Source organism: Pteronotus mesoamericanus, unplaced genomic scaffold (genome assembly GCF_021234165.1).
Source record: "Pteronotus mesoamericanus isolate MK-2021 breed Mesoamerican mustached bat unplaced genomic scaffold, CSHL_Meso_final scaffold_54, whole genome shotgun sequence".
Classification (NCBI taxonomy): domain Eukaryota; kingdom Metazoa; phylum Chordata; class Mammalia; order Chiroptera; family Mormoopidae; genus Pteronotus; species Pteronotus mesoamericanus.
The window spans coordinates 39,027,566-39,054,858 of NW_026555321.1; the positions used below are offsets into that span (position 1 = coordinate 39,027,566).

Sequence of the window (27,293 nt, forward strand, 5' to 3'; positions counted from 1 at the left end):
CTGAGGGCAGCGGGCTGGCTGTCTTCCGTGGTTTATTTTCTGGCATTCTTCCTCAAACCGTGTGCCTGCCCATCCCTGGCCAAAGGGTTTCAATGGTGAGGAGTGGGGGGCACTCCTTCTCCATGCCAACCTCCATTTTCCCTCCCCCATTCTCCCCTGGGCCTGCTTTCCTTCCCCACGCCTGCCACCCCAGGCACCTGCCCACACTCTGGGTCTGGTCCTTCAAATCTGACAGTTTGCTTTTGAGTCTCTGTTGAGTACCTGTCGCTGTGACCTTTGCCTAAACCAGTAGTTTTAAACTTGGGGGGTTGGTGATTTTTGCCCCACATGGATTGTTTCAACATCCAGAGACATATTTGTTTGTCACGAGTCGGGATGGGGCTGCTACTGACATCTAGTGGGTAGAGGTCAGGGCAGCCACTAAACATCCTACAACACACAACTTCTGACAACAGAGAATCATCTGACTCAAAGTGTCAGTAGTAACGCCGCCCCCTCCGCATCTGCAGGAGATATATTCCAAGACCCCCAATGGATGCCTGAAAGCATGGATAGTTCCAAACCCTGCCTATGCTGTTTTTTTTTCCTATAAATATATACCTATGATAAAGTTTAATTTATAAGTTAGGCACATTAAGATAGTAATAACAATAACTAATAAGGTAATACAATTATAACAATATACTGTAATAAAACTTATGTGAATGGGTCTCAGTCTCTGATAACCAAAATGGCTACCAAGTGACTAAAGGGCAATAGTAGCCCGTACACATGACAAAGGGCTATTCACGCCTCAGGCAAGATGAAGCGGGATGGTGTGAGATTTCGCCACACAACTCAGAATGCTGTACAATGTAAAACTTAAGAATTATTTAGTTCTGGAATTTTTCATTTAATATTTTTGAACTGCAGCTGACCGTGGGTAACTCAAACCACAGAAAGGGAAACTGGGTACAAAGCACTGTTGTGCTGCCACTATTGAGAAACCCCACTGTAGACCAACGAGTGCATGGTAGGGGATGATGGTCTGTGTACTCATGATAGTGTCAGAAACTTGTTAAGGTTCCCATTCTGAAATTTCACATCCCCTCTCCCCTACTTCCCTATCTACCAGGACCAACAGTGGGAGAAATTTTAGCTCAGAGGAATAAAGTGATGCCTTAGTTCTGTTTCCGTTTTAGGAAGTTTTATAAAAAGATCCTTAATAGATAATTCCAAGTTACCTCATTCCATTGCTACACTGTGAGACCCTTTTATGCCCCCCACAGACCCTAAATCAGGACCTTGTCAAATAATTACATCGCTGATACACGGTACACCCATATGTAGTGCTTTTCCACTTCCGAAGGGCTGGCACTCAATTATTTTCAGATCCCTTCAACATACCTCAGAGGTGGGCACTGCTAAAGTCTGTCATGGAACTTTCCTGAAGCACTGAAGTCAGACAGCTAATAGATAAATGGCCTAAACTAAAACCTGCCACCTCAGCTAGACAGCAGTGAGAGAGGCAGTGAGCCACCTCAGCTGCTGCACCTGAACTGTCACATTCAGGCCTAAAGTCCTCTGCTGAGCATGGCTGTGACTGTTCCATTCTGTGGATGAAGAAACTGAACTAAATGAGGGTGAAGAAACTCAACTGTGGGGCTGCTACCCTATGGATATCTGTGTTAAATGTAAATGTAGATCTTAGATGTAGATCTAAGGAGAGAAAAGTTTCAAGCACCATAACTACATTGACTTGCAAGGTCTCCTTATTCTAAGTGCCCTGTTCCCTCACTAGCTAATGACACTGAGCGGAGACCTACATCTTTGCTTTGCTATAAATGGAATCCGTAATTACACTGTTTATCTGCTTCATTTCCTTAATGAAGGGGACTGTGGAAGACCATTTCTGCTTGAATATCACAAAGGTATCATTTTGGCGAAGTTGCACAAAGAGAATGGAGCTTTCTGGCACCCAGCTATGAATGGGGGTGCATTCACAGAGACAAAAGAAGAAGAAAGCTTTTCAAATGGCAACTCTATTCATTCCCAATTGTCTGCACATAATTACTGTGAACCCAAGTCACTTATTCTCATCAGGGACATTTGTTGCTAAGGGAAAATTAAAGATATTCAATTGTGTGGGTGCTTCATTGTGAGTGAGTGATGGGTCTTGGCGGCTTCATCTGGAGGTGTCCAGTGTAACTGGGGTGGGAGGGAGAGTGGTGTGACAGCAAAGAGTGTAGGCGCTGGGATGCGGCCACAGGTGTCTGGGCACCACCACTCACAGCACTGTGATTGCGGGCAAGCATCTTCATTTCTCTGAGCTCTGGGTTCCTCATCTGTAAAACAGAACAGCAGCAGGGCCTTGCTCACTGCATGCTGGTGAGGGTTCCGTCCATGCAGATGACCAGGCATGGTGTTTGGCATGTAGTAAGCACTTAGCAAGTGTTGACTGCGAAGGTGGTGGTGGTTTTGCTGTTGAAGTGAATAATGATCATGGCAAGTAGTCCCTCTCTGTGGGACTCAGGGCAGGCTGTGTCTGCCTTCTGAATGCCAGTTTTCCCTTCTGGTAAAAGAAAGGATCAGCGTAGCTGAGCTCCATGATTCTTGTGTGCCTACACCTTTATATGATTAGGAGTTTTAAATGCCTAAGAGTTAAAACAGTACTCATTAGCTTGCTGGAAACCTGAGTTATTGATTTGCAATTTCATAGATAATAGTAAAGACTGGCAAATATATGGGGTGTTTACCCTAGTACTCCAGACCAAGAAAGGCCTTCATAATAAATAATGCTATTTAGATTAAATGTGGCTGTGGTTTTATATGATAATTCGTATATTCCCCAAAAGCACATCAAGCAACCTCCCCCCAGTCGATAGTCATGCTGCAAATAGACTCAGTGGTTTATCACCCCATCAGTTTGGGTGCCCTACAATTGTCAAAGGAACAAACATTTCATCTTCAGAAAGGATCAGAGCCAAATGAGTCTCACCATTGAACTTGTTGAACTCATTCCATTGTAACTAGGCCCAGACAATTAGAATTAGAGATGGTGCAATTATTGGGCATATTTAAATCACGTGTGCTGCCTGTCTCAGCCTGCCGCAAAGACCTTTCTCTCTTTCGTCCATTGGCCAAACTTCACAGAGCAGTTAAATATATACGTGCTGGAGCCAGACAGCCCAAGTTCAAAGTCTGGCTCTGCTACATCCACCACTGGGTGAATTTGAGCAATTTTTTCAGTCCTCCCCTTTATTCACTAATCTGCAAAACAAAGATGGCAATTATTTCTACCTCAGTGATTTTTTAAAAATTTTGTCTTGTTTTACTGTTAAGTAAATTAATCCCTGTAAAGCAGAACATCATCTGGTACATAGCAATTTCTTAATAAATTTAGCTGTTTTCATAAATAGGTTATTAGATGCCATCTGTTTGCTTGTGCCATGTCCTCTTATAATCTGTACTATTGGTTACTTATCTTTATTTCATGTGATTGGACTCATTTTTTTGACATTTAAGTAATATAATTATTGAAGTTAAAGGTCAGTATCACTTGCCATACAGAGGAAGAAATTGTAAAAATGAGAACCATGGAAATTAAAAATCTGTCACTCTGAGCTTTACGTTTGGCCTCCTGCAGTAAAAAGAGAGAAGAGCAAATGAAACAAGGATGATTAAAACTCCCTAGCATCAAAGAGGTCCTCCTGACAAAATCAGAGGCATTGAAAAAGAACTGGGAAGGGAATGATATTCCCACCAAGGGCCTCTCTGTGTTGCTACTATGGGGCTTGGGCCCCCTAGACGCACCTTGCCTTCCACCTGAAAGCAAGCAACTTGCCTCTAGGGACTGAGATTCTCATATTTCTTTTGTCAATTTTATTCAGGAGAATTACTCATTATTGAGGAAGCATCTATGATACACTCTGTGAACTGCACTGCAGGACACAAGGGGAAGGACCGTGTCTGGTTCCTGGCTCTTGGGGAGCACAGCGACCACCAGCACTGCACCTTACATGGAGTCAGGAGTAAGGGAGGCAACCATCTGCTTGCCTTTTCTAACCAAAGGGTTCAATAAAATACCATAGGCAGAAGTCACCGTGGCAGTAAGCACAGGCACTTAAATAGCGTTGCCAGTGTGCCAGGCACTTTCCATTTTTCATTTATTTGATCCTCAAGTAACCATGTGAAGTTGGTACTGGTATAGCCATTTTGCACATGACGACAAGAAGGTGTAGAGACATTAAAAACTCACCTGAGGTCACACAACAATGGCAGAATACACAATCCCCAGAGTTTGTTCTTAGCTACTGAGCAATTAGCCCAACTAATTCCTGGCATGTGGATGTAGCACTCTATAAAGATAGCATTTCATGAAGGATGTGTGTGTACCTGCATGTATGTGAAAGTGTACATGTATGTCAGTCTGTTGAGAATTATAGTGCTTTAGTTAATTTTTCCTCAGAACAACCCTGTGAGTTAGCAGAGGCGTCTTCTCTTTATGTCAGTTTCCAGTTCCTGCAAATTACCTGTTCTACATTTTTTAAAGCTGATTAAGAGTCTACTTCTTTTTGTTTTAAATAGGAAAAAATTACAGTGTACTACACTTAAATCACACACATCAAATTAATTTCCTCAAAATAATTAAAGCTCAGTGAAAAGAGTTTATTATAAAAGACAATCACATCAGGATATAAATGCTTAGAGCATGGCTTCCTGATCACCCAATGACTATTTCATTATTGTTACCAAACAGTTGTTTTGCACTCAGAAACCTACTTAGTGCCGGAAGCCCCCCAGATGGACATCCCACAAAACATCTACCCATGGTTCTGACATCCAAACAACTGAATATAAATAAGACTTTGTGTACACATCATTTTCTTAAAATATTGAGTTTCATAATTGTAAATGTAAATTATATATGTGAATATAACATATATTATATATAATATATGTTTATATTTTACATAAACATCAGCCAAAAACATTGTAGGAGTTCAGGTGCTGGGAACCTGTAAGGATTCTCCTGGCAAAATGTTAAGGAGAAGACTTCCACTGAAGATTCCTTGTGCTGTTGGCATCTCCATTTTGCAGATAAGAATACTGAGGATTAGCTGGAAGCAATGAACTGGGATTTATATTCCACACTTCTCTGACTTTAGAGCCTTCAGCCTTGACCACCATGCTATACAATCTGTCATCCTCACTTATATATATATGTATATTTAAAAGTGTTTCAACTACAGTGGATATACAATGTTATATTAGTTTCAGGTTGTGATTAGGCATTTATATACTTTATATATAAAATGATTAGACATTTGTATACTTTATAAAGTGATCACCCCGATACATCTAGTACCTATCTGACACCATATATAGTTATTACAATACTATTGACTATATTTCCTATGCTTTGCTTTACATCCCTGTGACTATTCGGTAACTACCAATTTGTAATTCTAAATCTCTTCACCTCTTTCACTCAGGCCGCCTCCCCCACACCTGGCAACCATTAAAATGTTCTATCTACAAGCCTGTTTCTGTTCTGCTGTTTGTTTATTTTTTGTTCTTTAGATTTCACATAGAAATGAAATCATCTGGCATTTGTCTTTCTCTGTCTGACTTATTTCACTTAGCCTAATACCCCCTAGGTCCATCCATGTTGTTACAGATGGTAAGATTTCATTCTTTTTTATGGCTGAATCATACTTCTTTGTATCTATCCACCAGTTCTTTATCCAGTGATCTTTTGATGGACACTTAGGTTGCTTCCATATCTTAGCTATTCTAAATTCTGTCATCCTCATTTTAATGTCACAATAGCTTCATTAGAATGCCAGCATTGTTTTGTTTTTGTTATTTACTATTACTACAATTATTATAATGACTGACACTTACTTAGCACTCATCATGTTCCATGTACTGTACTAGGTACTCAACATATATTATTTACTTCTCACACCAATCTTTTATAGGAGACCTACATTGTCCCCAAATTACAAATTAAAAAAATTGAGACTTAGTGAGGTTTGGGAACTTGGGCGATGGACATAACTTGCTGAGATAATTTAATCAACCACAAACTTTCACCAAGTGCCTACTATGTACTCATTTATGTATAGCGTTATTTAGTGCTGTATTACTGGACAAGGAACTTCATAATAGTAGGATTAAACTCATGGCTTTGGTTCAAAGGCATTACGTATTTTACTAGTCCATATTTCAACTTTGTTTCTGTAATAAAAGCATGCAATTGTATCATGACCTTTGTCTCACCCTAACTAATATGGTGTAACATATTTTATACATTTATTTAGATATATATATGTGTTTGTTGCTAAGTTCAAGTAAGTCCAAGGTCGTAGACCTGGTGACTGATGTCCCAGAAAGCAGAATTCTTATGATGCATAAATGATAGCTGATCAAGCCAACACAACTGCTTGAGGAATTATAGCTTATAGAGTTGCTTGGCAGATGAAACCACTTGACTAATTAGAAAATAATGCATTATGCTGTGCCTGGAAAAATCACAGAGCAGCAGGAGCAGAGCTGCGTTCTGAGTTCCTATGGGCTGCCAGTCACAATAAGGCCTGTGCCTTGCTTTTGTTATCTTTTTCTTTTTTTTCTTATCCCTACAGCCCAGAAATTGAAACAGACCCTGGAGCCTTGTGATACTGAATATCCAGCATTTGTCTCTGAGCGCACCATCAAGGAAACCTCAGGGAACATTGCTTGCGAAGACTGCTCCAAGTAAGCCCCCACCCTTCTGCTCAGTGGAAACTTCCCCAGATGGGCCAATGTGCTTGGCAGCACAGGATTGCATGGAGAGATGGAAGCATGGCCGCCCCCTTGTGTGACGAAATTCCCACCAGCTTGGAAGAAACATGACTTGGCTTTGTTAGAGAGATCACTTAGAGTTTGGGAAGCATTAAGAATGCATTAGAATGCATCTTAGATTATCGGCAATTTTTAGTTATGTTTGTTGGTGGTCAGAAAAAGTCCTAATTGACGTTTCCCTAATGGACAGTTGACAATTTCAGCTATCTGTTTGAGGTGTCTTTACTGGACAGGGATTTAGTGTGTTCAGTAAAGACACCTCAAACAGGATTCACTGAAATCTGATGTATTGAAAGTGATACTTGGCATGATACTTGGTAGTCTAATATGCATTTCCCTGATTACTAATGTGGGTGAGCCTTTTACTTTTTTTTTAACAGTTCCATTGGTCATATGCGGTTCCTGACCTCTTCATTCCTGTATTCCTATTGGCAGTTCTCTGTTGGGTGGATCTAGCCATACTGATTTGGGTGTTCTTTTATGTTTTGGATACAATTTCTTTGCAGTTATATGATCTGTATATGTGCCTTCCTATTCCTGGTCTGTCCCTTTACATTTATAGATGTCCTTAGATACACAGAAATTTTCTTTTGCTTTTATTTTAACGTGTAGTCTAATTAATTCTTTCTTCTGTGATTTATATATTTTGTTCCTTGCTTAAGAGATTAGTCTCTGCCCTAATGTTATAATGATATTCTCATGTATTTTCATTCTGAATGCTCTAAAGGGTTGCCTTTCACATTTAAGACTTTAATCCCCCTGGAATTTGTATGTGTGTGGCTTGAGGTAGAGTCTAGTTTGGTTCTTTTCTGTATAGTAGACCTTTTAACTAGCACTTTTATTTGAATAGCCTTTATTTTTCAATAAATTTATTATGCCACCTGTGTCATGGGCTGAGTTCCCATCTATATGAAGATCTGTTTCCAGGTTTTATGGTTTGTCAGTATCTACATCAACACCCTGTCTCTTTTATTATGGATTTATAATAGGATTTGTTATTTAGAAAAAATATCCTTTCATTATTCTTCTTCTAAGTCATCCTGCCTATTCTTGCCTCTTTACTCTTTTATATTAATTTTGAAATCAGTTTGTTAATTTCCATGACTTACCCTAGGGTTTTGATTAAAATTGCTGTTATACATTAATTTGAGATGATTATTAACTTATGATATTGGAATATTAATCTTATTAACTAAGTATATCTATTTATTTATATGTCTTTGTCTGTACCTTTCAATATAGTTTAATAATTTTGTTAGATTTATGCCTTGACAGCTGATAGTTTTTCTATCATAAATGGTATATATTAAAAACTATGTTTTTTAAAAATGCAGATTGATTTTATTTATTTTTTAAATGTCAAAATCCATTTTACAATATTAAAAAAATTAAATCCATTATAAAGTCTCAGCAATTAAAACAACATCATACCAGTGCACAAATAATCAAGTAGATCAATGAAATAAAATGAGCATTATAGAAACAAATGTATATATCTGTCTAACAATGTAATATATGATTAAATGGGTATTTCAAATCAATGGGGAAAATAAGGCTTATTCAACAAATAAGGTGCATGGACCACTATTGCTTGAAATAAAACAAATATAGAGCCCTATTTCACACATTATACAAAAAATATTCAGGTGAGTTAAAAATCAATATGTAAAATCTAAGGAGTTTAGGAGAAAATACAAAATAATATTTTTCTTACCCTGAAGTAAAATATTCAAACCCAGAAGCTATAAAGTAAAATATTGACAATATGACTATATTAAACATTTAAGAATATACAGTAATATACATATAAAAAAGTTAAAAGAGGAGTAATAGAATAGGAAAGTACTTGCAACACATCTAAAAATGGGTTAATAGTTGTTTTTTTTGGGGGGGGGATTCAACATTTAGTCAAAAACTGGATAAAGAATACCAAAAAGTCATTTAAAGCTTTTTAAAAATAATAAAAATAGGCAAGAAATACACAAAAACAGGTTTAGTTTGAACAAATGATAAAGTAACAAAATAACACCACATTGTCACAGATTAATAAATATTAAAAATACTGGTAATATCAAGTATTGGTGACTGTGACTCTTCTTCATTTTCTTAAAGCAGTCTCTTTAGCATACCTTGCAGGTTTGGTGGAGGTATATTCTTTTGTCCTTCCTTTGTCTGGGAAACTTCTTATTTCATCTTCCATTTTAATTGAGAGTCTTGCTGGGTAGACCAGTCTTGGTTGCAGGACTTTGCTTTTCATTCCTTGGGATATTTCTTGCCACTCCCTTCTTGTAGAGTTTCTGCTGCGAAGTCAGCTAGTAGCTGCATCAGGGCTCCCTTGTATGTTACTACCTGTTTCTTCCTTGCTGCCTTTAGGATTCTCTGTTTGTCTTTGATATTTGCCATTTTAATTATGATGCACCTTGGAGTGGGCCTTATTGGGTTCCTCGTGAATGGGGCCCTCTGTGCTTCCTGGACTTGTGTGACTTTTTCTCTCCTCCAATTAGAGAAGTTTCCCATCATTGCTTTTTGAAACCTGTTCTCTATCCCTTGGTCCTCTTCTCCTTCTTGTATCCCTATTATAGAGATATTATTACATTTCAGGTTGTCCTGCATTTCCCTAAATGCCTCTTCATTCTTTTTGAGTCTTTTTTCATTTCCTTGCTCTTTCTGGGAGCGTTTTTCTACCTTATCCTCCAGCTCACTGATTTGATCTTCTGCTTCATCTAGCCTGTTTTCAATTCCTTCTACTGTGTTCTTCAATTCAGAAATTGTATTCTTCATTTCTTCTTGCCTCTTATTGATAGTTTCTATGTCCTTTTTCATGCTGATACAGTTTGCAGTAAGTTCCTCGTAGTTTCCTTGTAGTTTTTTGTAATTCTCTCTGAGCTCATTGAGCCTCCTTAGAACCATTGTTTTGAACTCAATATCTGATAGTTTACTTGCTTCTATTTCATTTAGTTCTCTTTGTAGGGATTCCTCCTTTCCCTTCGATTGGGGGGTGTTTCTTTGTCTTCCCATTGTTTGTGAGACTTCTTTTTTGCTCCTCCTTCTTAAATTGATCTGTCTTGATTTCCTGACTTGGTGATGTGAGCTATTATGGTAGGAGACCTCGGTTTTTTCTTTCTGGATCTGCCTCTGATGATGTCAGATGTTGACCCTATCTGACGTTAGGCAGTCTGTTCTAGACTTTCAGGAATCTACTGTTGGTGGCTGTCTCCTTCAGTTGTTAATCTAAAAACTATGTTTTGTAATTGGTAATTGCTAGCATATGAGATCATCACTAATTTCTGTATATTGAGTATCTTATATCCAACAAATTGTTAAATGTTCTTTCAACTTCAACAGTTTGTGTATAGATTCTCTTAGGCTTTCTGCATGGACAGTAACACCACTTATGAAAATTTCCTTTCTAATCTTTATACCTAATTATTATTTTATATTTCATTGCACTGGATTTCTGTTACATAGTTGAATCAAAGCAATGAGAGTAAACATGTCTTATTCCTAATTTAAAGGAATTGTTCCTAATAATTCCATGTTAAGTTTGATCTTTGCTATAGGGTTTTTTTAAAGTTATAGTAAATCATAAAGAATATAAAATTTATCATTGTAACTATTTTTAAGTGTACAATTCAAAGGTATTAAGTAATTCACAATGGTGTGCAACCATAACTATTATCCATTTCCCAAATCACTGTAGGTTTTTAGTAATTAACCATTTATTAAGTTAACAAACCTCTTCAAGAGTGTTTGGTGCTGCTGTTCTTATTGTTTGAAACTTTTATGCTGCATTTTAAACTTATAGTCAAGATGAAGGCATAAGTAGAAACTCTGCTTCCTCATAAAACCAAAAGAAGGACAACAACAAATTTAAAAACAAAAAACAACCAGAACTGCCAGAAACTGTATGGAAGCCTGACAACTAAGGAGTTAAAGAAGAAAAATTCATCCAGGCTGCACCACAACACAGTGAAGTGGGTTGCCCCACCCTGGTGAATACCTAAGGCTCCATGCCATACAATGTAACAGGCAGGTCAAGACAAAGAAATATGGCCCGAATGAAAGAACAGATCAAAACTCCAGAAAAAAGAACTCAGTGACGAAGCGATAGCCAACCTATCAGATGCTGAGTTCAAAACATTGGTAATCAGGATACTCACAGAAATGACTGAGTGCAGACACAAAATAGAGGAAGAAGTGAAGGCTATGCAAAGTGAAGTAAAGAAAAATATACAGGAAACCAACAATCAAGGGAAGGAAACCAAGACTTGAATCAATGATTGGAATAGAAGGAAGAAATAAATATTCATCCAGAACAGAATGAAGAAACAAGAATTTAAAAAAATGAGGAGAGGCTTAGGAACCTTGGGACAACTTTAAACATTCCAACATCTGAATCATAGGGGTACCAGAAGGAGAAAAGGAAGATGAAGAAATTGAAAACATAATTTAAAAAAATAATGAAGGAAAACTTCCCCAATCTGGTGAAAGAAATAGGCTTCCAGGAAGTCCAGGAAGCTCAGAGAATCTCAAAGAAATTAGACCCATGGATGAACACAGCAAAACACATCATAATTAAATTACCCAAGATTAAAGATAAGGAGAGAATCTTAAAAGCAGCTAGAGAAAAGGAGATAGTCACTTACAAAGGAGTGGCATAGGACTATCAGCTGATTTCTCCAAAGAAACCTTATATACAAGAAAGGGCTGGAAAGAAGTATTCAAAGTCATGAAGGCAAGGATCTACATCACAGATTACTCTATCAAGCAAAGTTATCATTTAGAATGAAAGGACAGATAAAGTGCTTCCCAGATAAGGTCAAGTTAAAGGAGTTCATCATGACCAAGTCCTTATTTATGAAATGTTAAAGGGACTTATCTAAGACAAAGAAGATTAAAACTATGGACATTAAAATGACAACAAACTCACAACTATCAGCAGCCGAACCTAAAAAAAAAAACAAAAACAAAAACAAACTAAGCAAACAACTAGAAGAGAAACAGAATCACAGAAATGGAGATCACATTGAGGGTTATCAGCGAGGAGGGGGAGAGGAAAGAATGGGGGAAAAGGTACAGGGAATAAGAAACATAACTGGTAGGTACAAAATAGACAGGGCAAGGTTAAGAATAGTATAGGAAATGGAAAAGCCAAAGAGCTTATGTGTATGACCCATGGACATGAACTAAGGGGGAGAATGCTGGTGGTGGGGGGGTGCAGGGAAGAAGGGGATAAATGAGAGAAAAAGAATGGGACAACTGTAATAACATAATTAATAAAATATACTTAAAAAAACTTGGATGTTGAATTTTATTAAATTTTTTCTACATATGTTACAAAAATAATTTTAATTCTTAATATGTTGAGTGACATGGATACAATTTAAAAATTTTTTCAATCATGAACTATATATCATAAATATCCTTAATAGCAGATGGGTTGTCTAATGTGAAAACATACTTGCTTTCCCATGATGGACTTTTTTTTTTTCCAGGCCAGATTTTTGTTAATAAGTTATAAAAACAATCTATAAAACCAGAATGCTAATGTGTTTTTTCTTTTTATTGTTCAAATACAGTTGTCCCATCCCTGCTCCCACCCTGGATCCTACCCCACTTTGGTATTGTCCACGTGTCTTTTATACATGTTCCTTGATGACCTTTCCCCATCTCTCCCTACCCCCTGTTATTCCCTACCACCTGCTCTGGTTACTATCAGTCTTTTATTTATTTCAATATCTCTGGTTATATTTTGCTTGCTTGTTTTGTTGATTAGGTTCCACTTATATGTGTCATTGTATGGTATTTGTCTTTCACCACCTGGCTTATTTCACTTAGCACAATGCTCTCCAGATCCATCCATGCTATTGCCAAAGGGTAGGAACTTCTTTCTTTCTGCTGTGTGTTGTTCCATTGTGTAAATGTAACACAGTTTTTTGATCCACTCATTTACTGATGGGCACTTAGGTTGCTTCCAACACTTAACTATTGTAAATTGTGCTGCTATGAACATTGGGGTGCATAGGTTCCTTTGAATTCGTGTTTCAGGTTTCTTAGGGTACAATCCCAGCAGTGGAATTGCCAGGTCAAAAGGCAGTTCCATTTTTAGTTTTGTGAGGAAATTCCATAGTGTTTTCCACAGCTGCTGCACCAGTTTGCATTCCCACCAACAGTGTACTAGAGTTCCCTTTTCTCCAAAACCTCGCCAGCAATTGATGTTTGTTAATTTGTTTATGGTGGCCATTCTAACGGGTGTGAGGTGGTATCTCACAGTTTAATTTACATCTCTCTGTTGGCTAGTGATGCTGAGCATTCTTTCTATATCTCTGGGCCCTGTGTATGTCCTCTTTGGAGAATTGTCTGTTCAGGTCCTTTACTCATTTTTAATAGGGTTGTTTGTCTTCTTGGAGTGGAGTCATGTGAGTTCTTTATGTATTTTGGAGATCAAACCCTTGTCTCAGGTATCATTTGCAAATATATTTTCCCACGCAGTTGGTTCCTTTTTCATTTTGCTGATGTTTTCTTTAGCCATGCAGAAGCTTTTTGATGAAGTCCCATTTGTTTATTCTTTCCTTTAAGTCCCTTGCTCTAGAGGACAGAGATATCAGTGAAAATATTGCTGCATGGAAAATATGAGAATTTCCTGCCTATGTTCTCCTCTAGGACTTTTATGGTGTTGTGACCTATATTTTAGTTTTTTATCCATTTGAGTTTATTTTTGTGTATGGTATAAGTTGGTGGTTGAGTTTAATTATTTTTGCATGTAGTTGTCCAGATCTCCCAACACCATTTGTTGAAGATGCTATTTTTACTCCATTATATGCTTCTGCACCCTTTGTCAAATATTAATTGACCATAGAGACTTGGGTTTATTTCTGGGCTTTCTGTTTTGTTCCATTGATCTGTGTGTCTGTTCTTATGTCAGTACCAGACAGTTTTGATTAGTGTGGCCTTGTAATATAGTTTGATATCAGGTACCGTGATAGACTTTCATTGTCAGGATTACAAAAAACAAAAACATATTTCAGGATTCATTTGATCATATTATATAGTGAACTTTTGCATCTGTGCTCAATAAGGAGAGTGGGTTATACTTTGTCTTTCTTGTACTGTCATTTGGTTTTGCTCTTACTGTTATTTTGTTGTCACAAAATTACTTGGAGAATTTCCCCTGTTTCTCTAATATCTTAACATTTTGTATAAGATTAAATTATTTGTTTCTTGTATGTTTGGTAAAACTTTCTAATAAAGCGATCAGTGACTGATGGGTTTTTGTTTGTTTTTATGTAACTAAATTTTCAACTACTGAATTAGTTTATTTACTGGATTGCTATCTCTTTGGAATTTCTATTCCTTTTTGAAATTGCCTATTTAATTTCAATTTTCAAGGTTAATGCATGCATTTGTTAATAGTATTGTTTTTGGATTAAAAATGCTACCTTCTTAGTGATTTTCCTCTTTTAAATCAGTTTCTCTCCCTCTCCCTCCATCTCTCACTTCTCCCTCCCCTTGCCCTCCCCCTTCCTCATCTCCACTCTCTCTCTCTTTTCCTAATTCCCTCCCTCCCACCTTCCTATATTTCATGTTTCCTCTTTCCTCTCCATACTGGCAGAGATATGTTTGTTTTGTTTTGCTCTTTAAATAACAATCATTTAGGATGTTTGATTCTTTCTGTTGTTTCTTTGACTTTCTATTTTATTTATTTTGCTTCTTTTCTGTATTATTGCCTTTCTTCTGTGTTTTGGGGGTTTATTTTTTTTTAATTTTATATTTGTGTTTGCTGCTTACATTTTAACCTTCATTCATGTATATGATATATTATATACATATAAAATTTCTCTCTGCATTCCAGTTTATCTCCATAAATTTAATAGAGGGCTTTCATAATTATTTAACTAGCATTTTTTTAATTTTCACATTTCTTTTATCTATAATACTTAAATAGTCCTTAAGATTTCTTAATATGTGAGGTTTGAGCTTTTTAAAAGATTATTGATGTCTAATTAAGTGACATTTTGGTTTGTTTAACATATGTTTTTTAAAATGTGTGGAGACTTGCTTTGTATGCTAGTACTTGTCCATGTATTTTTGAAAGCAAGTTTCATTCTCTAATAGCTGCGTACAGGGATTAATGTGTTAATATATATCTATTGGTTCAAATGTGTTTCAAAATTGGTTTTTAGGGGTGTCTATTTTATTTTACTTTCACTTTATTTATTTTTTCAATTACAGTTTACATTGAATATAACAGGGGGTGTCTCTTTTAGATGGTAATTTATCTCTTACCAGGCTCAGGGAATTTTCAACTCCTTCATGTCATTCGATTCATTTTGCTTTCTATGTTTTAAAGGTATGGTACCATGGACATCTCTGTTCAGGATTGGTATAGCTTTCTAATAAATCATTCTTTTTATCACTATGTAAAACCTTTTTTTTTTTCCTTTTAATTGTTCTATTATAGCTGTCCCAATTAAACCCATTGTTTAAAGCTATTGTTTGGTTTGCTAATAGCATAGGCACCATAGACTTTCTTTTGGTAACACTTCCTAGGCACATTTCCCTCTTTTCCTTTATTTTCAATTGTTTTTTGTCATTTTTCCCCAGGGTTTGTCTTATAAATAGAATATAACTGGATTTGAAATACCTTCATTTATTATTGGTAGATTTATTTCTATTGTCATTTTATATGCCCTTTATTGGTAATTCTTTTTCTTTGCTCTTTTTTTTTTTTTTTTTTTGCCTTCTATTGAATTTATTGTTTTCTCTTCTCCTTTTGTGTATGGTATAAGTTGGTGGTTGAGTTTCTTCCCCTTACTAGCAGTGAAGTATGTACTCCTTTTTTTTTTTCCCAGTAGTTACCTTAATTTTTTAAACATGCTTTAATTGCTCAGTATTCTTCCCTCCTCCAGGACGAAACAGAATTCTCTAACTTAGATTACCTCACATCTTTCATGTAATATGCTTTAACACTTTAGTTCTGCCATGTTTTTAAATCCACTGTATATTGCATTACTGTTGTTTCTGCCTATAGTAAATAAAATATTTACCAATTTGTTTACTACTACTGTTTTTTTAAAACCATTGCTTTTTTGTTTTATGGTACTTTGGAAGTTTTTTCAAGAAAGATCTGGGATTGGTAAATACAATCATTCTTTGTCTAAAACACTTTATTTAATTGGTACTCTGCAGGGATAATTTAACTCTATACTATCTGAATCAAAATAGTTTAAATATATTATTCCATTGTCTTCTTTGTTTTCAGTTTTGAGCAGATATTTTATTTTTATTTATTTTTTCTTTTTTTAATGCAGATTGACTTTGTTTATTTTATTCAATATCAAGATCCATTATAAAATATTTTAAAAAATTAAGTCCATTATAAAGTCTCAGCAATTAAAAAAAAATGACACCAGCACAGAAATAATCAAGTAGATCAATGAAATAAAATGAGCATTCTAGGAACAAACATATATATCTGTCTAACAATGTAATTCCATTGTCTTCTGTCTTTTATAAGTAGTCTGGCTCCCCATCCCCCATGGCTTTTAAAGTGTTTACTCTCTCTTTAATATTCTGAAATTTCACTAAAAAAGTATGTCTAGATATAAATTTATGTTTGTTTATGTACTTTGTTCTGAATAATTTCCTTCAACTTATATTAAAGTTTATTAATTTCCTTTTTATGGTGTCTAGTCTGCTGCTTACAGAGAATGCATTGAGTTTTAATATGGCTGTTTTTCTTTTCTGTTTCTAGAAGACTTGTTTGCTGCTTTTGAAAATCTGCATACTCTCATATAGAATCTTATTCTTAAGTTTCCTATACCCAATTCTAAAGGCTTTTAAAGATTATTTTAGTAGTTTAAATGTTGAGGGTACCAGTCCTCTTGTTTCTTGTTATTTATGTATGTATGTATGTATGTATGTATGTATGTATGTATTTATTTGTTTCAAATACATTTGTCTCTGCCTTCCCCCCACCACTTTCCCTTGCCCCCTCCCTCCCTCCCTCAACTCTTCCCCTTTGGTTTTGTCCATGAGTCCTTGCTATATGTTCCTTGACTTCCCCCTTCCCTTCCTTTTTCCCTGCCCCCACCCTCCTTCCCTCTTGTCTCTGTTGGTTTCTTTTCCTTTCAGTGTTGCTGGTCTTATTTTCCTTGCATCTTTGTATTGTTGGTTAGGTTCCACTTATAAGTGAGATCATATGGTATTTGTCTTTCGCCCCCTGGCTTATTTCGCTTAGCATAATGCTCTCGAGTTCCATCCATGCTATCGTGAAGTTTAGTAGTTCTTTTTTTCTTTGTGCTGTGTAGTATTTCACTGTGTAAATGTACCATCATTTTTTGATCCAATCATCTACTGATGGGCATTTAGGTTGCTTCCAACACTTGGCTATTGTAAATTGTGCTGCTATGAACATTGGGGTGCATAGGTTCTTTTGAATTGGCATTTTGGAATTCTTAGGGTATAGTCTCAGCAGGGGAAATCACTGGGTCAAAAGGCAGTTCCATTTTCAGCTTTTTGAGGAAATTCCACACTGCTTTCCACAATGGCTGTACCAGTCTGCATTCCCACCAGCAATGTACTAGTGTTCCCTTTCCTCCACAGCCTCGCCAGCATCTGTTGTTTGTTGATCTGTTTATGATGGCCATTCTGACCGGTGTGAGGTGGTACCTCATGGTGGTTTTGATCTGCATTTCTCTGATGGCTAGTGATGCCAAGCATCCTTTCAAATGTCCCTGGGCCCTCTGTATCTCTTCCTTAGAAAAGCGTCTACCCAGGTCCTTTGCCCATTTTTTGATTGGATTGTTTGTTTTCTTGGAGTGGAGTCGAGTGAGTTCTTTCTATATCTTGGAGATCAAACCTCTATCTGATGTATCATTAGCAAATACATTTTCCCATAGATTTGGCTCCCTTTTCATTTTGCTGATGTTTTCCTTAGCCATGCAGAAGCTTCTTATTTTGATGAGGTCCCACTTGTTTATTCTTTCCTTTATGTCCCTTTCATCATAGATTTTTCCCCATACATTTTGTCATTTTTTACTATAAACTGATCTTTACTATTAATCATTATTTTTGTGGGAACAGAATAGAGGTTGAGTTTCCCTTCACAATAAGTTTATATCTGGTCTTCAATCATGCATCTTATTGGTATTGACTGCCTGGCAATAATTATTAGATAAGCTTTTGTATTTAGGAGTTTCTTCATCATATAATTACAGTAAATATTTTTCGTAGGCGGCATGTAGTTTAGACATAAAGTTTGACTTCTTATGCTAATGTCAGAGCCCCAGACAACACCAGATTATCAGCTTTCTATACTTAGCTATAAATGTACAAATTGACTTTTAGTATTTTTTCTTGTAATTACATCGAAACATGCTTGTTTTGTTTTACTATTTCATTCTGCATGTCTAAGTGTCTAGATCAGAATGGCTTCCATACTTGCCCAATCTGCCATGTTATAGTTTCCTTCTGACTGAGGATATCTGAGAGCAACCACAAGCAAGCACTGAGGTATAGTGGTTTAGTACATAAGCTGTGCAATCAGAGTCCAGAGTGTGAGTCCTAATTCAAGCAAATGCTAACTGTGTGACCCCAAGCAAGAACCTAAATGCTCTGAAATTCAGCTTCTCCTGGGTAATTTGGGTGATAATAATAGTATACATATCATAGGCTTGTTATAAGAATGATGTCAGAAAATTTATGTTGTGAATTTAATATAATGCCTGGAACAGAGGAAATACTCAACAAATGGCCACATATAATACAAGCATAATACCATATCAACTTCGTGTAAAATAAATCATAAACATTATGTTCAAATGTGAATTTTCCTTTTCATAGTCTAATATCACATCACTACTGTAGTAAAGGGTACAGTATATATGTATCTTGGATGACAAGTTCATATATGACTTAAGGATTTTTGACAGCTCATGGCTCTGTGAAGTGAACTCCGCTGATTTTATAATGATTTTAAACTTTTTTTTGACTAGAGGGATATTATATCCTTAGTCATCATAACTACAAACTCCATGAGGTAGACAGTATCTCTTAGTGAATAGTAAGCAATCCTACTTAGTACAGTAAGTTATGTTTCTTATTTCCATTCTAAATGAAGAAAAAATTAGAACCAAGATAGATGATTGTTAGGGCAAGTAATATGTTTTCTTATTGACTTGTAATTAGAAACCAACAACATGACTATAGTTTGATTAAAATAAGTGACCTAAAGATTTTCCTCTAAAGAGAAGACTACCTTTCATTCAGTGGGATTTTACTGCATTCCTGTTATGGCCCAGAAACTGCTGGAGCTTTGGGAAATCCACAGATGAGTAAGATAAAAAGTTGATGCTGGAGGTTTTTGAAACCCCGCCCCCCCCACCATGACTAGTCTGTTTCAGACCTTGAATTTCATGCTGGACTGAAGACTGACAGGAGGTTGGGAAGTTGAGTAAGGCCTTATGCAACTTGCTGGCCCCTGTGAAAAGATGCTGAGGGCTTTGAAGGATTTTCCTTTCAAAGCTTTATTTCAAGACCACCACCCAGCAGATCAGTCATAAAAAGCTGAACAATAAAGGCTTAGGGGTCTGATGGAGGGAGGAAAAGAGACTTGTGCTTTTCCTCTCTTTTTAAATAAGCTTTTTCTTGACATACAAGGTCTGTCCAGAGGGCATCTAGCCTTGTACTATGAAAAATGGAGACATTTAGACATTTATTGAAGAAGATACAAGATACAAGAAACATTGTACATAGGATAATGATACCTCTGTCGCCTCCAAAGGAGGCACCTTGGGACCTCACACAGTTCTCCCAATCACCATCAGCTGCCCTATTGTATGTTCCTGAATCTCATTGATGGTTTGAAATCTCTTCCCTTTCAAAGGTGATTTTAGTTTTGGGAAAAGCCAGAGGTAGCAGGGTACCAACTCTGGGCTGTAGGGTGGCTGATTCACCAGGGCGATTTGTTGTTTCACCAAAAAATTCTGCATGAGAGGTGATGCATGAGCAGGTACCTTGTTGTGATAAAACTACCAACCACCAGTTGCCCACAACTGTGGCCTTCCTAATCATCTGAATAGTTTTCATGGAGGAATGTTCAAGTTTAACATAAAATTTGATGCAGATTTGTTGCTCTGTTTGTTCAGTCATTTTGAATGTGACAGCGACACAGTACACACGCTCATTCATGGGTGGGCATCTCTCATCCCCACTGACAAGTACAGTGAAGTCATCATTGTTCATACATGTGCATTCCAGTCCATTCTCCTTGGCTGTAAGGTTACATTGATTTGCATAAACCTTTCTCATTATATTAACAAAGGCTGGACTTTTCCTGGACAGACTTATATAGTAGATAAAGAAAAGTGTATAAGCCATACATTTGCAGCTTGATGAATTTTCACAAGGTCGACACATTTATATAACTAGTACTCAGGCTAAGAACTGAAAGAACATTCAAGCCCCCCAGAAACCTCCCACCTTCCCCATTCTAGATACAACCCCACTTATTCTCTTGATTTCTTACATAATAAATTGGCTTTACCTGTTTCTAATGTCAACTTGTAAGCTGACAATTTAATTCGTAAGATATGAGAGCTGATGTATGAATGATTTTGAACAAGATTTCTAAGGAGTTCACTTGGAAAAAAAAATAGGGTCTTAGGAAGAAAAGTTAAAGATACCTTAGGACTTCAGTGAACATTTCTTGTTTTTTAAATGATTTTTTTATTTTTTAATTACAGGTATACAACGTATGATTAGACAATTATATAACTTACAAAGTGATCACTCCAATAAGTTTAGTACCCACCTGGTACCATACCTAGTTATTAAAATATCATTGACTGTATTTCCTATTCTATACTTTACATCCCCATGACTATTTTGTAACTACCAGTTTGTACTCTTTAATCCCTTCCGCTTTTTCACTCTACCCCCACCCCCTACTATCTGGCAAACATCAAAATGTTCTCTGTATCTATGAGTTTGATTCTGTTTTGTTTATTTTGTTTTGTAGATTCCACAAATAAGTGAAACATATGGTATTTGTCTTTTTCTGTCTGACTTATTTTACATAGCATAATACCGTGTAGATCCATCTATGTTGTGGATGGCAAGATTTTTTTTTTATGGCTGAATAATATTCCTTTGTATATATGTACAAACTTTTTATCTGTTTTTCTATTGATGGACACTTCATTTGCTTCCATACTTTGGCTATTGTAAATAGTGCTGCAATGAACATATGGATGCATATGTCTTTTAGAATTAGTGTTTTGGGTTTCTTGGGATAAATACCCAGAAGTGGTATTACTGGGTCCTCTTTTATCATGTATATAGACTTTATTTTAAAAGTTATTTTTTCTGAAATATGTTTTACTACCTCAGATTTTGTTTTTGTTTTCTTGAAATAATCTTTTTTTTTATCCCTTTAATTTTGCTGTGTGTGTCTTTTGATCTGAAGTAAATCTCTTGTAGGTAGCATTTATAAGGATTTTGTTTTCTTATCCATTCAGCCACCCTATATCTTTTGATTGGAACATTTAATCTGTTTACATTTAAAGTAAATGTTGATAGATATGTTGTTATTAATATTTTATTATTTATATTTTTGATATTTTTAAATAATCCTCCTTCTTAAAATATTCCCTTTAACATTTCTCATAATACTAGTTTGGTGGTGATGAACTCCTTTAGCTTTTTTTTGTATGGAAACTCTTCATCTGTCTTTCAATTCTAAATGATAGCTTTTCTTGGTAGAGTAGGTCCTTGCTTTTCACGACTTTGAGTTTCCTTCCAATGCCCTCTGGCCTGCAAAGTTTCTGTTGAGAAATCAACTGATAGTCATAGGAGCTCCCTTGCAATAACTAATTTTATTTTGCAACTTTAAGGATCTCTTTTTCTGTAACTTTTTAGTATTTTAATTACTACATGTTTTGGTTTGAACCTCTTTAGGTTTATCTTGTTTGGGACTCTCTGTGCTTCCTAGGCTTGTATATCTATATCCTTTACCAGGAAGGGAAGTTTTCCATCATTGTTTCTTCGAAAATGTTATCAATTTCTTGCTCTTTTTCTTCTCCTTCTGGTATCCCTATGATGTAAATGTCGGTACACTTGATGTTTTCCTAGAGGCCCTTTAAACTATCCTCATTATTTTTACATTCTCTTTTTATTTATTGTTATTATTATTATTATTTATATTCTGATTGGGTGTTTTCTGCTACCTTGTCTTCCAAATCACTGATTTGATCCTCTGCTTCCCATAATCTACTATTGATTCCCTCTAATGTATCCTTCATTTTAGTTATTATACTCTACATTTCTAACTGGTAATTTTTTATGTTTTCTATGTTCATTTTTATGTTTTCTATATCTGTTGAAGTTTTCACTAAATTCATTGAGTACACTTATAACCAATCTTTTGAACTCATAATGTGGTAGAATGCTTGTCTCCATTTTCTTTAGTTATTTTTCTGGAGTTTTGATCTGTTCTTTCATTTGGGTCATGTTTCATTGTCTCCTTGTTTTGGTTTCCTCCCTGTATTTGTTTCTATGTGTTAGGTAGAGCTGGTACACCTCCTGATTTTGGTATAATGGGAGACCTAGTGGTATAGTTTCCCTGGTAACCTGAGCCAGGTACTCTGGGTGTGTCCCTTTTGTAGGTTGTATGTCACTTCTATTGTAATTGAGCCTTGATTGCTCTTGGTACTTCAGGGAGAAGGACCTACTCTCAGGCTGATTGCTTATGGGGACTAGCTGTGACTACAGTGGAGAAGGTGTTGTGCAGAGGCTGACCTTATGGAGCAGGACTTATTTACTGGAGCTCCTGTGCCAACCAAGTTTGCCTTATGGGGGTGTTGTTTGTAGATCTGGTTGGGTGGTGTTCTGGTGTGGTCTATAGCTAGCCACTGGACATGTTGGTTCTGAGGCCTCTCAGGAGGAGCTCTAGTGCAGACCAAGGTCAGCCATTGCCTGTGCCCTAACTGGGTCTACTTCATATGAACTACAAAGTGACTTTCAGGTTTTTGTCACTTGTGCTGGGCTTGGTGGTGCTTGGGAGAGGCTAAGCTGCAAACTGAGGCAGGCTTCCAATAGGTCTGTGTTTGGGGCTACTTAGCAAGAAGCATGGAGTACCCCAAAGCCAGATTCTGCTTATTGGGGGTTTGTGAACATTTGAGAGATTTTAAGAAAGTCCGCAGCATGAACAAAGACAGGCTGTTTGCATAGAAGTTATTGGAAATGGCTTGGGTGGGTCTCCAAGTTGGGTTGGGCAGGGAAAATGGTATTAGCCAGGTTGATGGAGACTCAGATATGGTGCCCATCTGTGCCAGCTGGGTTGGGGGAGGGCTCAGCAAAGGATCAATGCTACCTGCCAGCACTTCTGTCTGGGAGAAAGCTGCCCCTCTAGCCCTCACCGTGAGGCCAGACCATTCAGTTCCTCCCATATGTCCCTGGTACCTTCTGAGCCTCAGCACTGGCGATCAGAGCAAGTGAGTCTAAGTAAGACTGTTATAGGCTTTTTAAGAGGAATGCTTAGGACTTCAGAAGCTCTTTGTCTCACTCAGCCTCAATCCCCATGATAAGTTATGGGGAATTCTCCTCCCAGCACTGAAACCATAGGCTGGAAACCTGATATGGAGCTGGGACCCCTAGCTCCTCAAGGGGGATGTCTAGAGCTGAGATAGCCCTCCTGATTTTTGATTACCACATGTTAGTTTGAAATGAGCCTGTTCCACATCTCTGCCCTTTCTACCAATCTCAATATGGCTTCTTCTGTATATTCTTAGTTATAGGACTTTTGTTCAGCTAGACTTCAGGTTGCTCTCAATGATGGTCCAGTACTTTAGTTGTAATTTTGATATGGTATTGAGAGGAAGAGAGTTCCACATTTCCCTACTCTGCCTTCTCGATTGGAAGCCTTCAGTGAAGATTTCTTGATTGTCTGTTATATCTAAACACTGGGCTACACTGTGGGTAGAATGAGGTACATGATTCCTACTCTCCCGGAGTTTAGAGTTAGGTAACTAGGCAATGTGTACATTCCATGTTTAGTGCCAGGATTAGTGTTACACACGAGCATAGAAAGGGAGCTTGGGTTGGTTACAAAAGGCTTCCCAGAAGAAGTAGCCAATAATGTAAGGCCACTAGGCTACAGAAGAGTTAGCAGGTATGAGTACCCAAGCAGAGGGAAGAGCCTTGTATAGGTAAGAGAGATTGTGTTTTTTTTCCTGCAAAGTGTTAGAAGTCCAGGGAATCTGGAACACAGAGTTGGGGGTGAGGAGAGATGACAGAAGAGATAAGGAGTGAGTAAGGGCCAAATTGTTTTTCTCCTTTGATCCTGTCAAAGAGAACTCCTCCTTTGAAATATTTCAAATACTGAATTCAAATGACTTTAGATGAGGTTGAAGAACACCAGTGTGGAACAACAGAAAGGTTCTCTTTTTAGGATTCAAAATTAATAGATCAACTGGGGTTGAATGAGAAATCAATTCATGACTATAGTTTTCTAATCCAAAAACCTATGTGAATCTTAGTTATAAAATTATGATATAATGCTCATTTCATGTAAAAATAGGCTCATAAAAAGAGTCTTTTTGGAGGCTTGAGAAGAATTGAATGCTTTTTTCCTTATCTTTTGCATATCTTTTTGTCTTTGCTCCATTTTATGAAATAAATTTATTGGAAAATGTTTGAATATTTATCAAAGTATTTATGTAAAGATAATATTTTGCATTTTGTGTGATATTTGTATTCTTAGAATGCAATATTTTAAGGAGAAAAACACTGATTTTTGTCATCTTTCCCTTCTTGATGGTCAGTAGATTTTTCAGTACAATGGCCATTATGTTTGGTGGCAACCAGAAAGCCAAATTTGCACATTTCCTTCGCATGTAATTCGTGTAGAAATTCTTTAACCTGTGCCTGGAAAGAATGAGATTTTGTAAGATTAGTTCTCTAAGACAATTACTAACTTTTGACAGACTTTGTAGGTAACTTCAGGTCAGGGGCAGTGACATTCAAAAATAACACAATTCTACAGCATTTGGCTAGAAGTGAGTTGGAAACTGAGTTTGGTGAAAATTATAGTATTTCAGAAATTACTCACTAAGATCTTTTTCAAAGAAAAACATCTCGCCTCCCACAATGGAACATACAAAACTATGTCCATTACAAACCATTCTCAAGGCAGCGATTACTTTCCTCCACAAGCAATGGTAAACCAGAGAGCAACAATCTGAAAGAACTGTGCTTCCCACGGGAACAAGCTTCATGCTCCTGACTGCTGTTAACAGTCTTTCCACCTAGAAGACATCTGATGATCTTGATGCCTAAACATTTTTCCAGAATTCAGGAAACCTTGTCATGTGGTTCTAGCCATATTTTAAAAGTCTCCTTGGTCTCCAATGCTCTTTGAAGACTAGCTGCTCCCAACTCCATTTTGCGTCCTTTTCCCAGAATTCCTTGATGATTTTATGTGGAAAGGACATCAAGAGGTGACTCAGTGGCTCTAAATAGAAACCTTCAAATTGGCAACTCCAAAAATGGACATTTATCTGTCTATATCATAGACAGATATATTATAACAGAGGGACAGCATGCAGTGTTTAAAAAAGGATTTTCAAAAATATAGGGTTTATTAAGAATGCAGGAGCCTAAACGAAAATAAGAATTTACATAAGAATGTCATTAGGGTTGGTGGTTTGGCTGCTCCAACCAATAATTTTCGTCATTCAATATCCCACTGATTATTAAATTAATCTGTTATTCAAACAGCAATCGAAAACAAGTCAGCCCATATTTTCTGGGCATTTGTGACTGTCAACAAGTTTAACAAAACTGTATATCTAAAAAGAATGTAATGTTTTACTATTTTCCAATACATTGCTTTCATCTTGATACCCCTTTAACCTTAACTGAGAAAAGGATCCACAATGGTTTCTTTGGAATGAAAATCAATGGCCGAGTTAAATACTTATGCCATTTAAGAAAAAAATAATAATAATAAAAATGTGTAACATATGCAATGCCAGAGCTTTAAAAATCTTTCCACATTTCAATGCTGACAAGATATTAATTTCTAAGGCAAATTTTTTTTAGTGTTTCTTTCTCTCTCTCTCTTTTTTTTTTTTTTTTTTTTTTTTGGTAGTATCACTCATCACTTTTATATAAATTATGTTGCCATCAGTTTCACTTTGGGATCTGAACACAAGTTTTGCTCATCTTTCTGGAAGCCCCAAAAGCTGTGGCTACACTTTTCTTCTCTCATCACTTCTCCCCACGCGCCTTTCATTTGTCCGCTAAGCTGCAAGAAAGTAATTGGTCTCGAAGCTGTGTTGACATGTTTCGTGGGCTACAGTTCAGAGAACCATAGTTCAGGGATTCCATTTTCCTACAAACTACTCCAATTTCCTGTTGAGGTCTCATGCTGGGTGGGCCATTTACCACAAATCTTCAGACTGTTCTCAACAAATGCCCTGCAGGTGTTCTTACCAACTAGGCCTTCTGGAAATGACCTGTGAAATGGATCCATTGAACAATGGGGACATGGTGTCTTCCTTGAGTAAAGGCTGAGAGGATGGGCTCAGGGACTGGATTGCAGTCTGGACTACCACACTCAGCAGTGCAAAGATTTTAACCAATTATTCCAACATTCTGGGTTTTTGTCTGCTTATCTCTGCAAGGGACATAATACCTGTCTCATAGGATGTATATGTGTGCTAAAAAAGTATAATCCTCAGACTTAGCACAGGGCCCCGCACAGAATAAATGCTTCATAAATGGGAGATATTTTTATAGAGCACAGTTCACAAACCCTTCTGTGTTGACATGGATGTAGAACTCCACACCACAGACCTCCAGTCAGCCCCCCTCTCAGATTTCTTAGCCTGGAAGGTAAAATTAATAGTTTCAATCAGGAAAGTGGTTGGTGAGGCTTTTGCTCCAATGAAACTGTCCTAGATAAAGTAGATCTTGGATTTTTACCACTTCATGGATCTATTTGAGCTCTTGGTTCATAAAAAATTTGGAATTCTAAATTAAGGACTACACATTCAACAGTGATCAGATAATTCATTACACAAATTAGATACAGACTTTGCCAGTGGGAGTACATCCATGTCATGAGTAATATAATTTGTAGGTGTTAAAATGTAACAGTTTTTAACCACTTAATTTGCAAGCATACACTAATTTGTTGAAATATTTTTGTATCTCCTGCTCTAAAGATTCCTGCCAAACTACTGTACTCAGTCTTGTTTAAAACATTTAAATAAATGTGATTCAATTTCCCATGAAATAATCATCGGCCCTTTCAAATGGGCTTAGTTAACTTTTAAACAGCTCAACTTTTCACTCTATGGTGAGATTAACACCAAGGTTCAATCTTCCTTTTGGAGATTGAGGGCTGTGCATTTATTTTCCTCCAGGTTTTCCACTGGTGTCATTTAGTCACTTACACCATGCCA

General features: G+C 36.7%; 1 protein-coding gene across 1 annotated transcript in view; it reads left to right on the forward strand.

Annotated features, from left to right (window-relative positions):
- The window catches only part of CACNA2D3 (calcium voltage-gated channel auxiliary subunit alpha2delta 3), an 860,744-nt gene that overhangs the window by 801,409 nt on the left and 32,042 nt on the right, over nucleotides 1-27,293 (forward strand). The window contains exon 35 of the mRNA XM_054595275.1: nucleotides 6,627-6,738. Within this exon, the coding sequence (XP_054451250.1) occupies nucleotides 6,627-6,738 (112 nt within the window). The remainder of the gene's footprint in view (nucleotides 1-6,626; nucleotides 6,739-27,293) is intronic.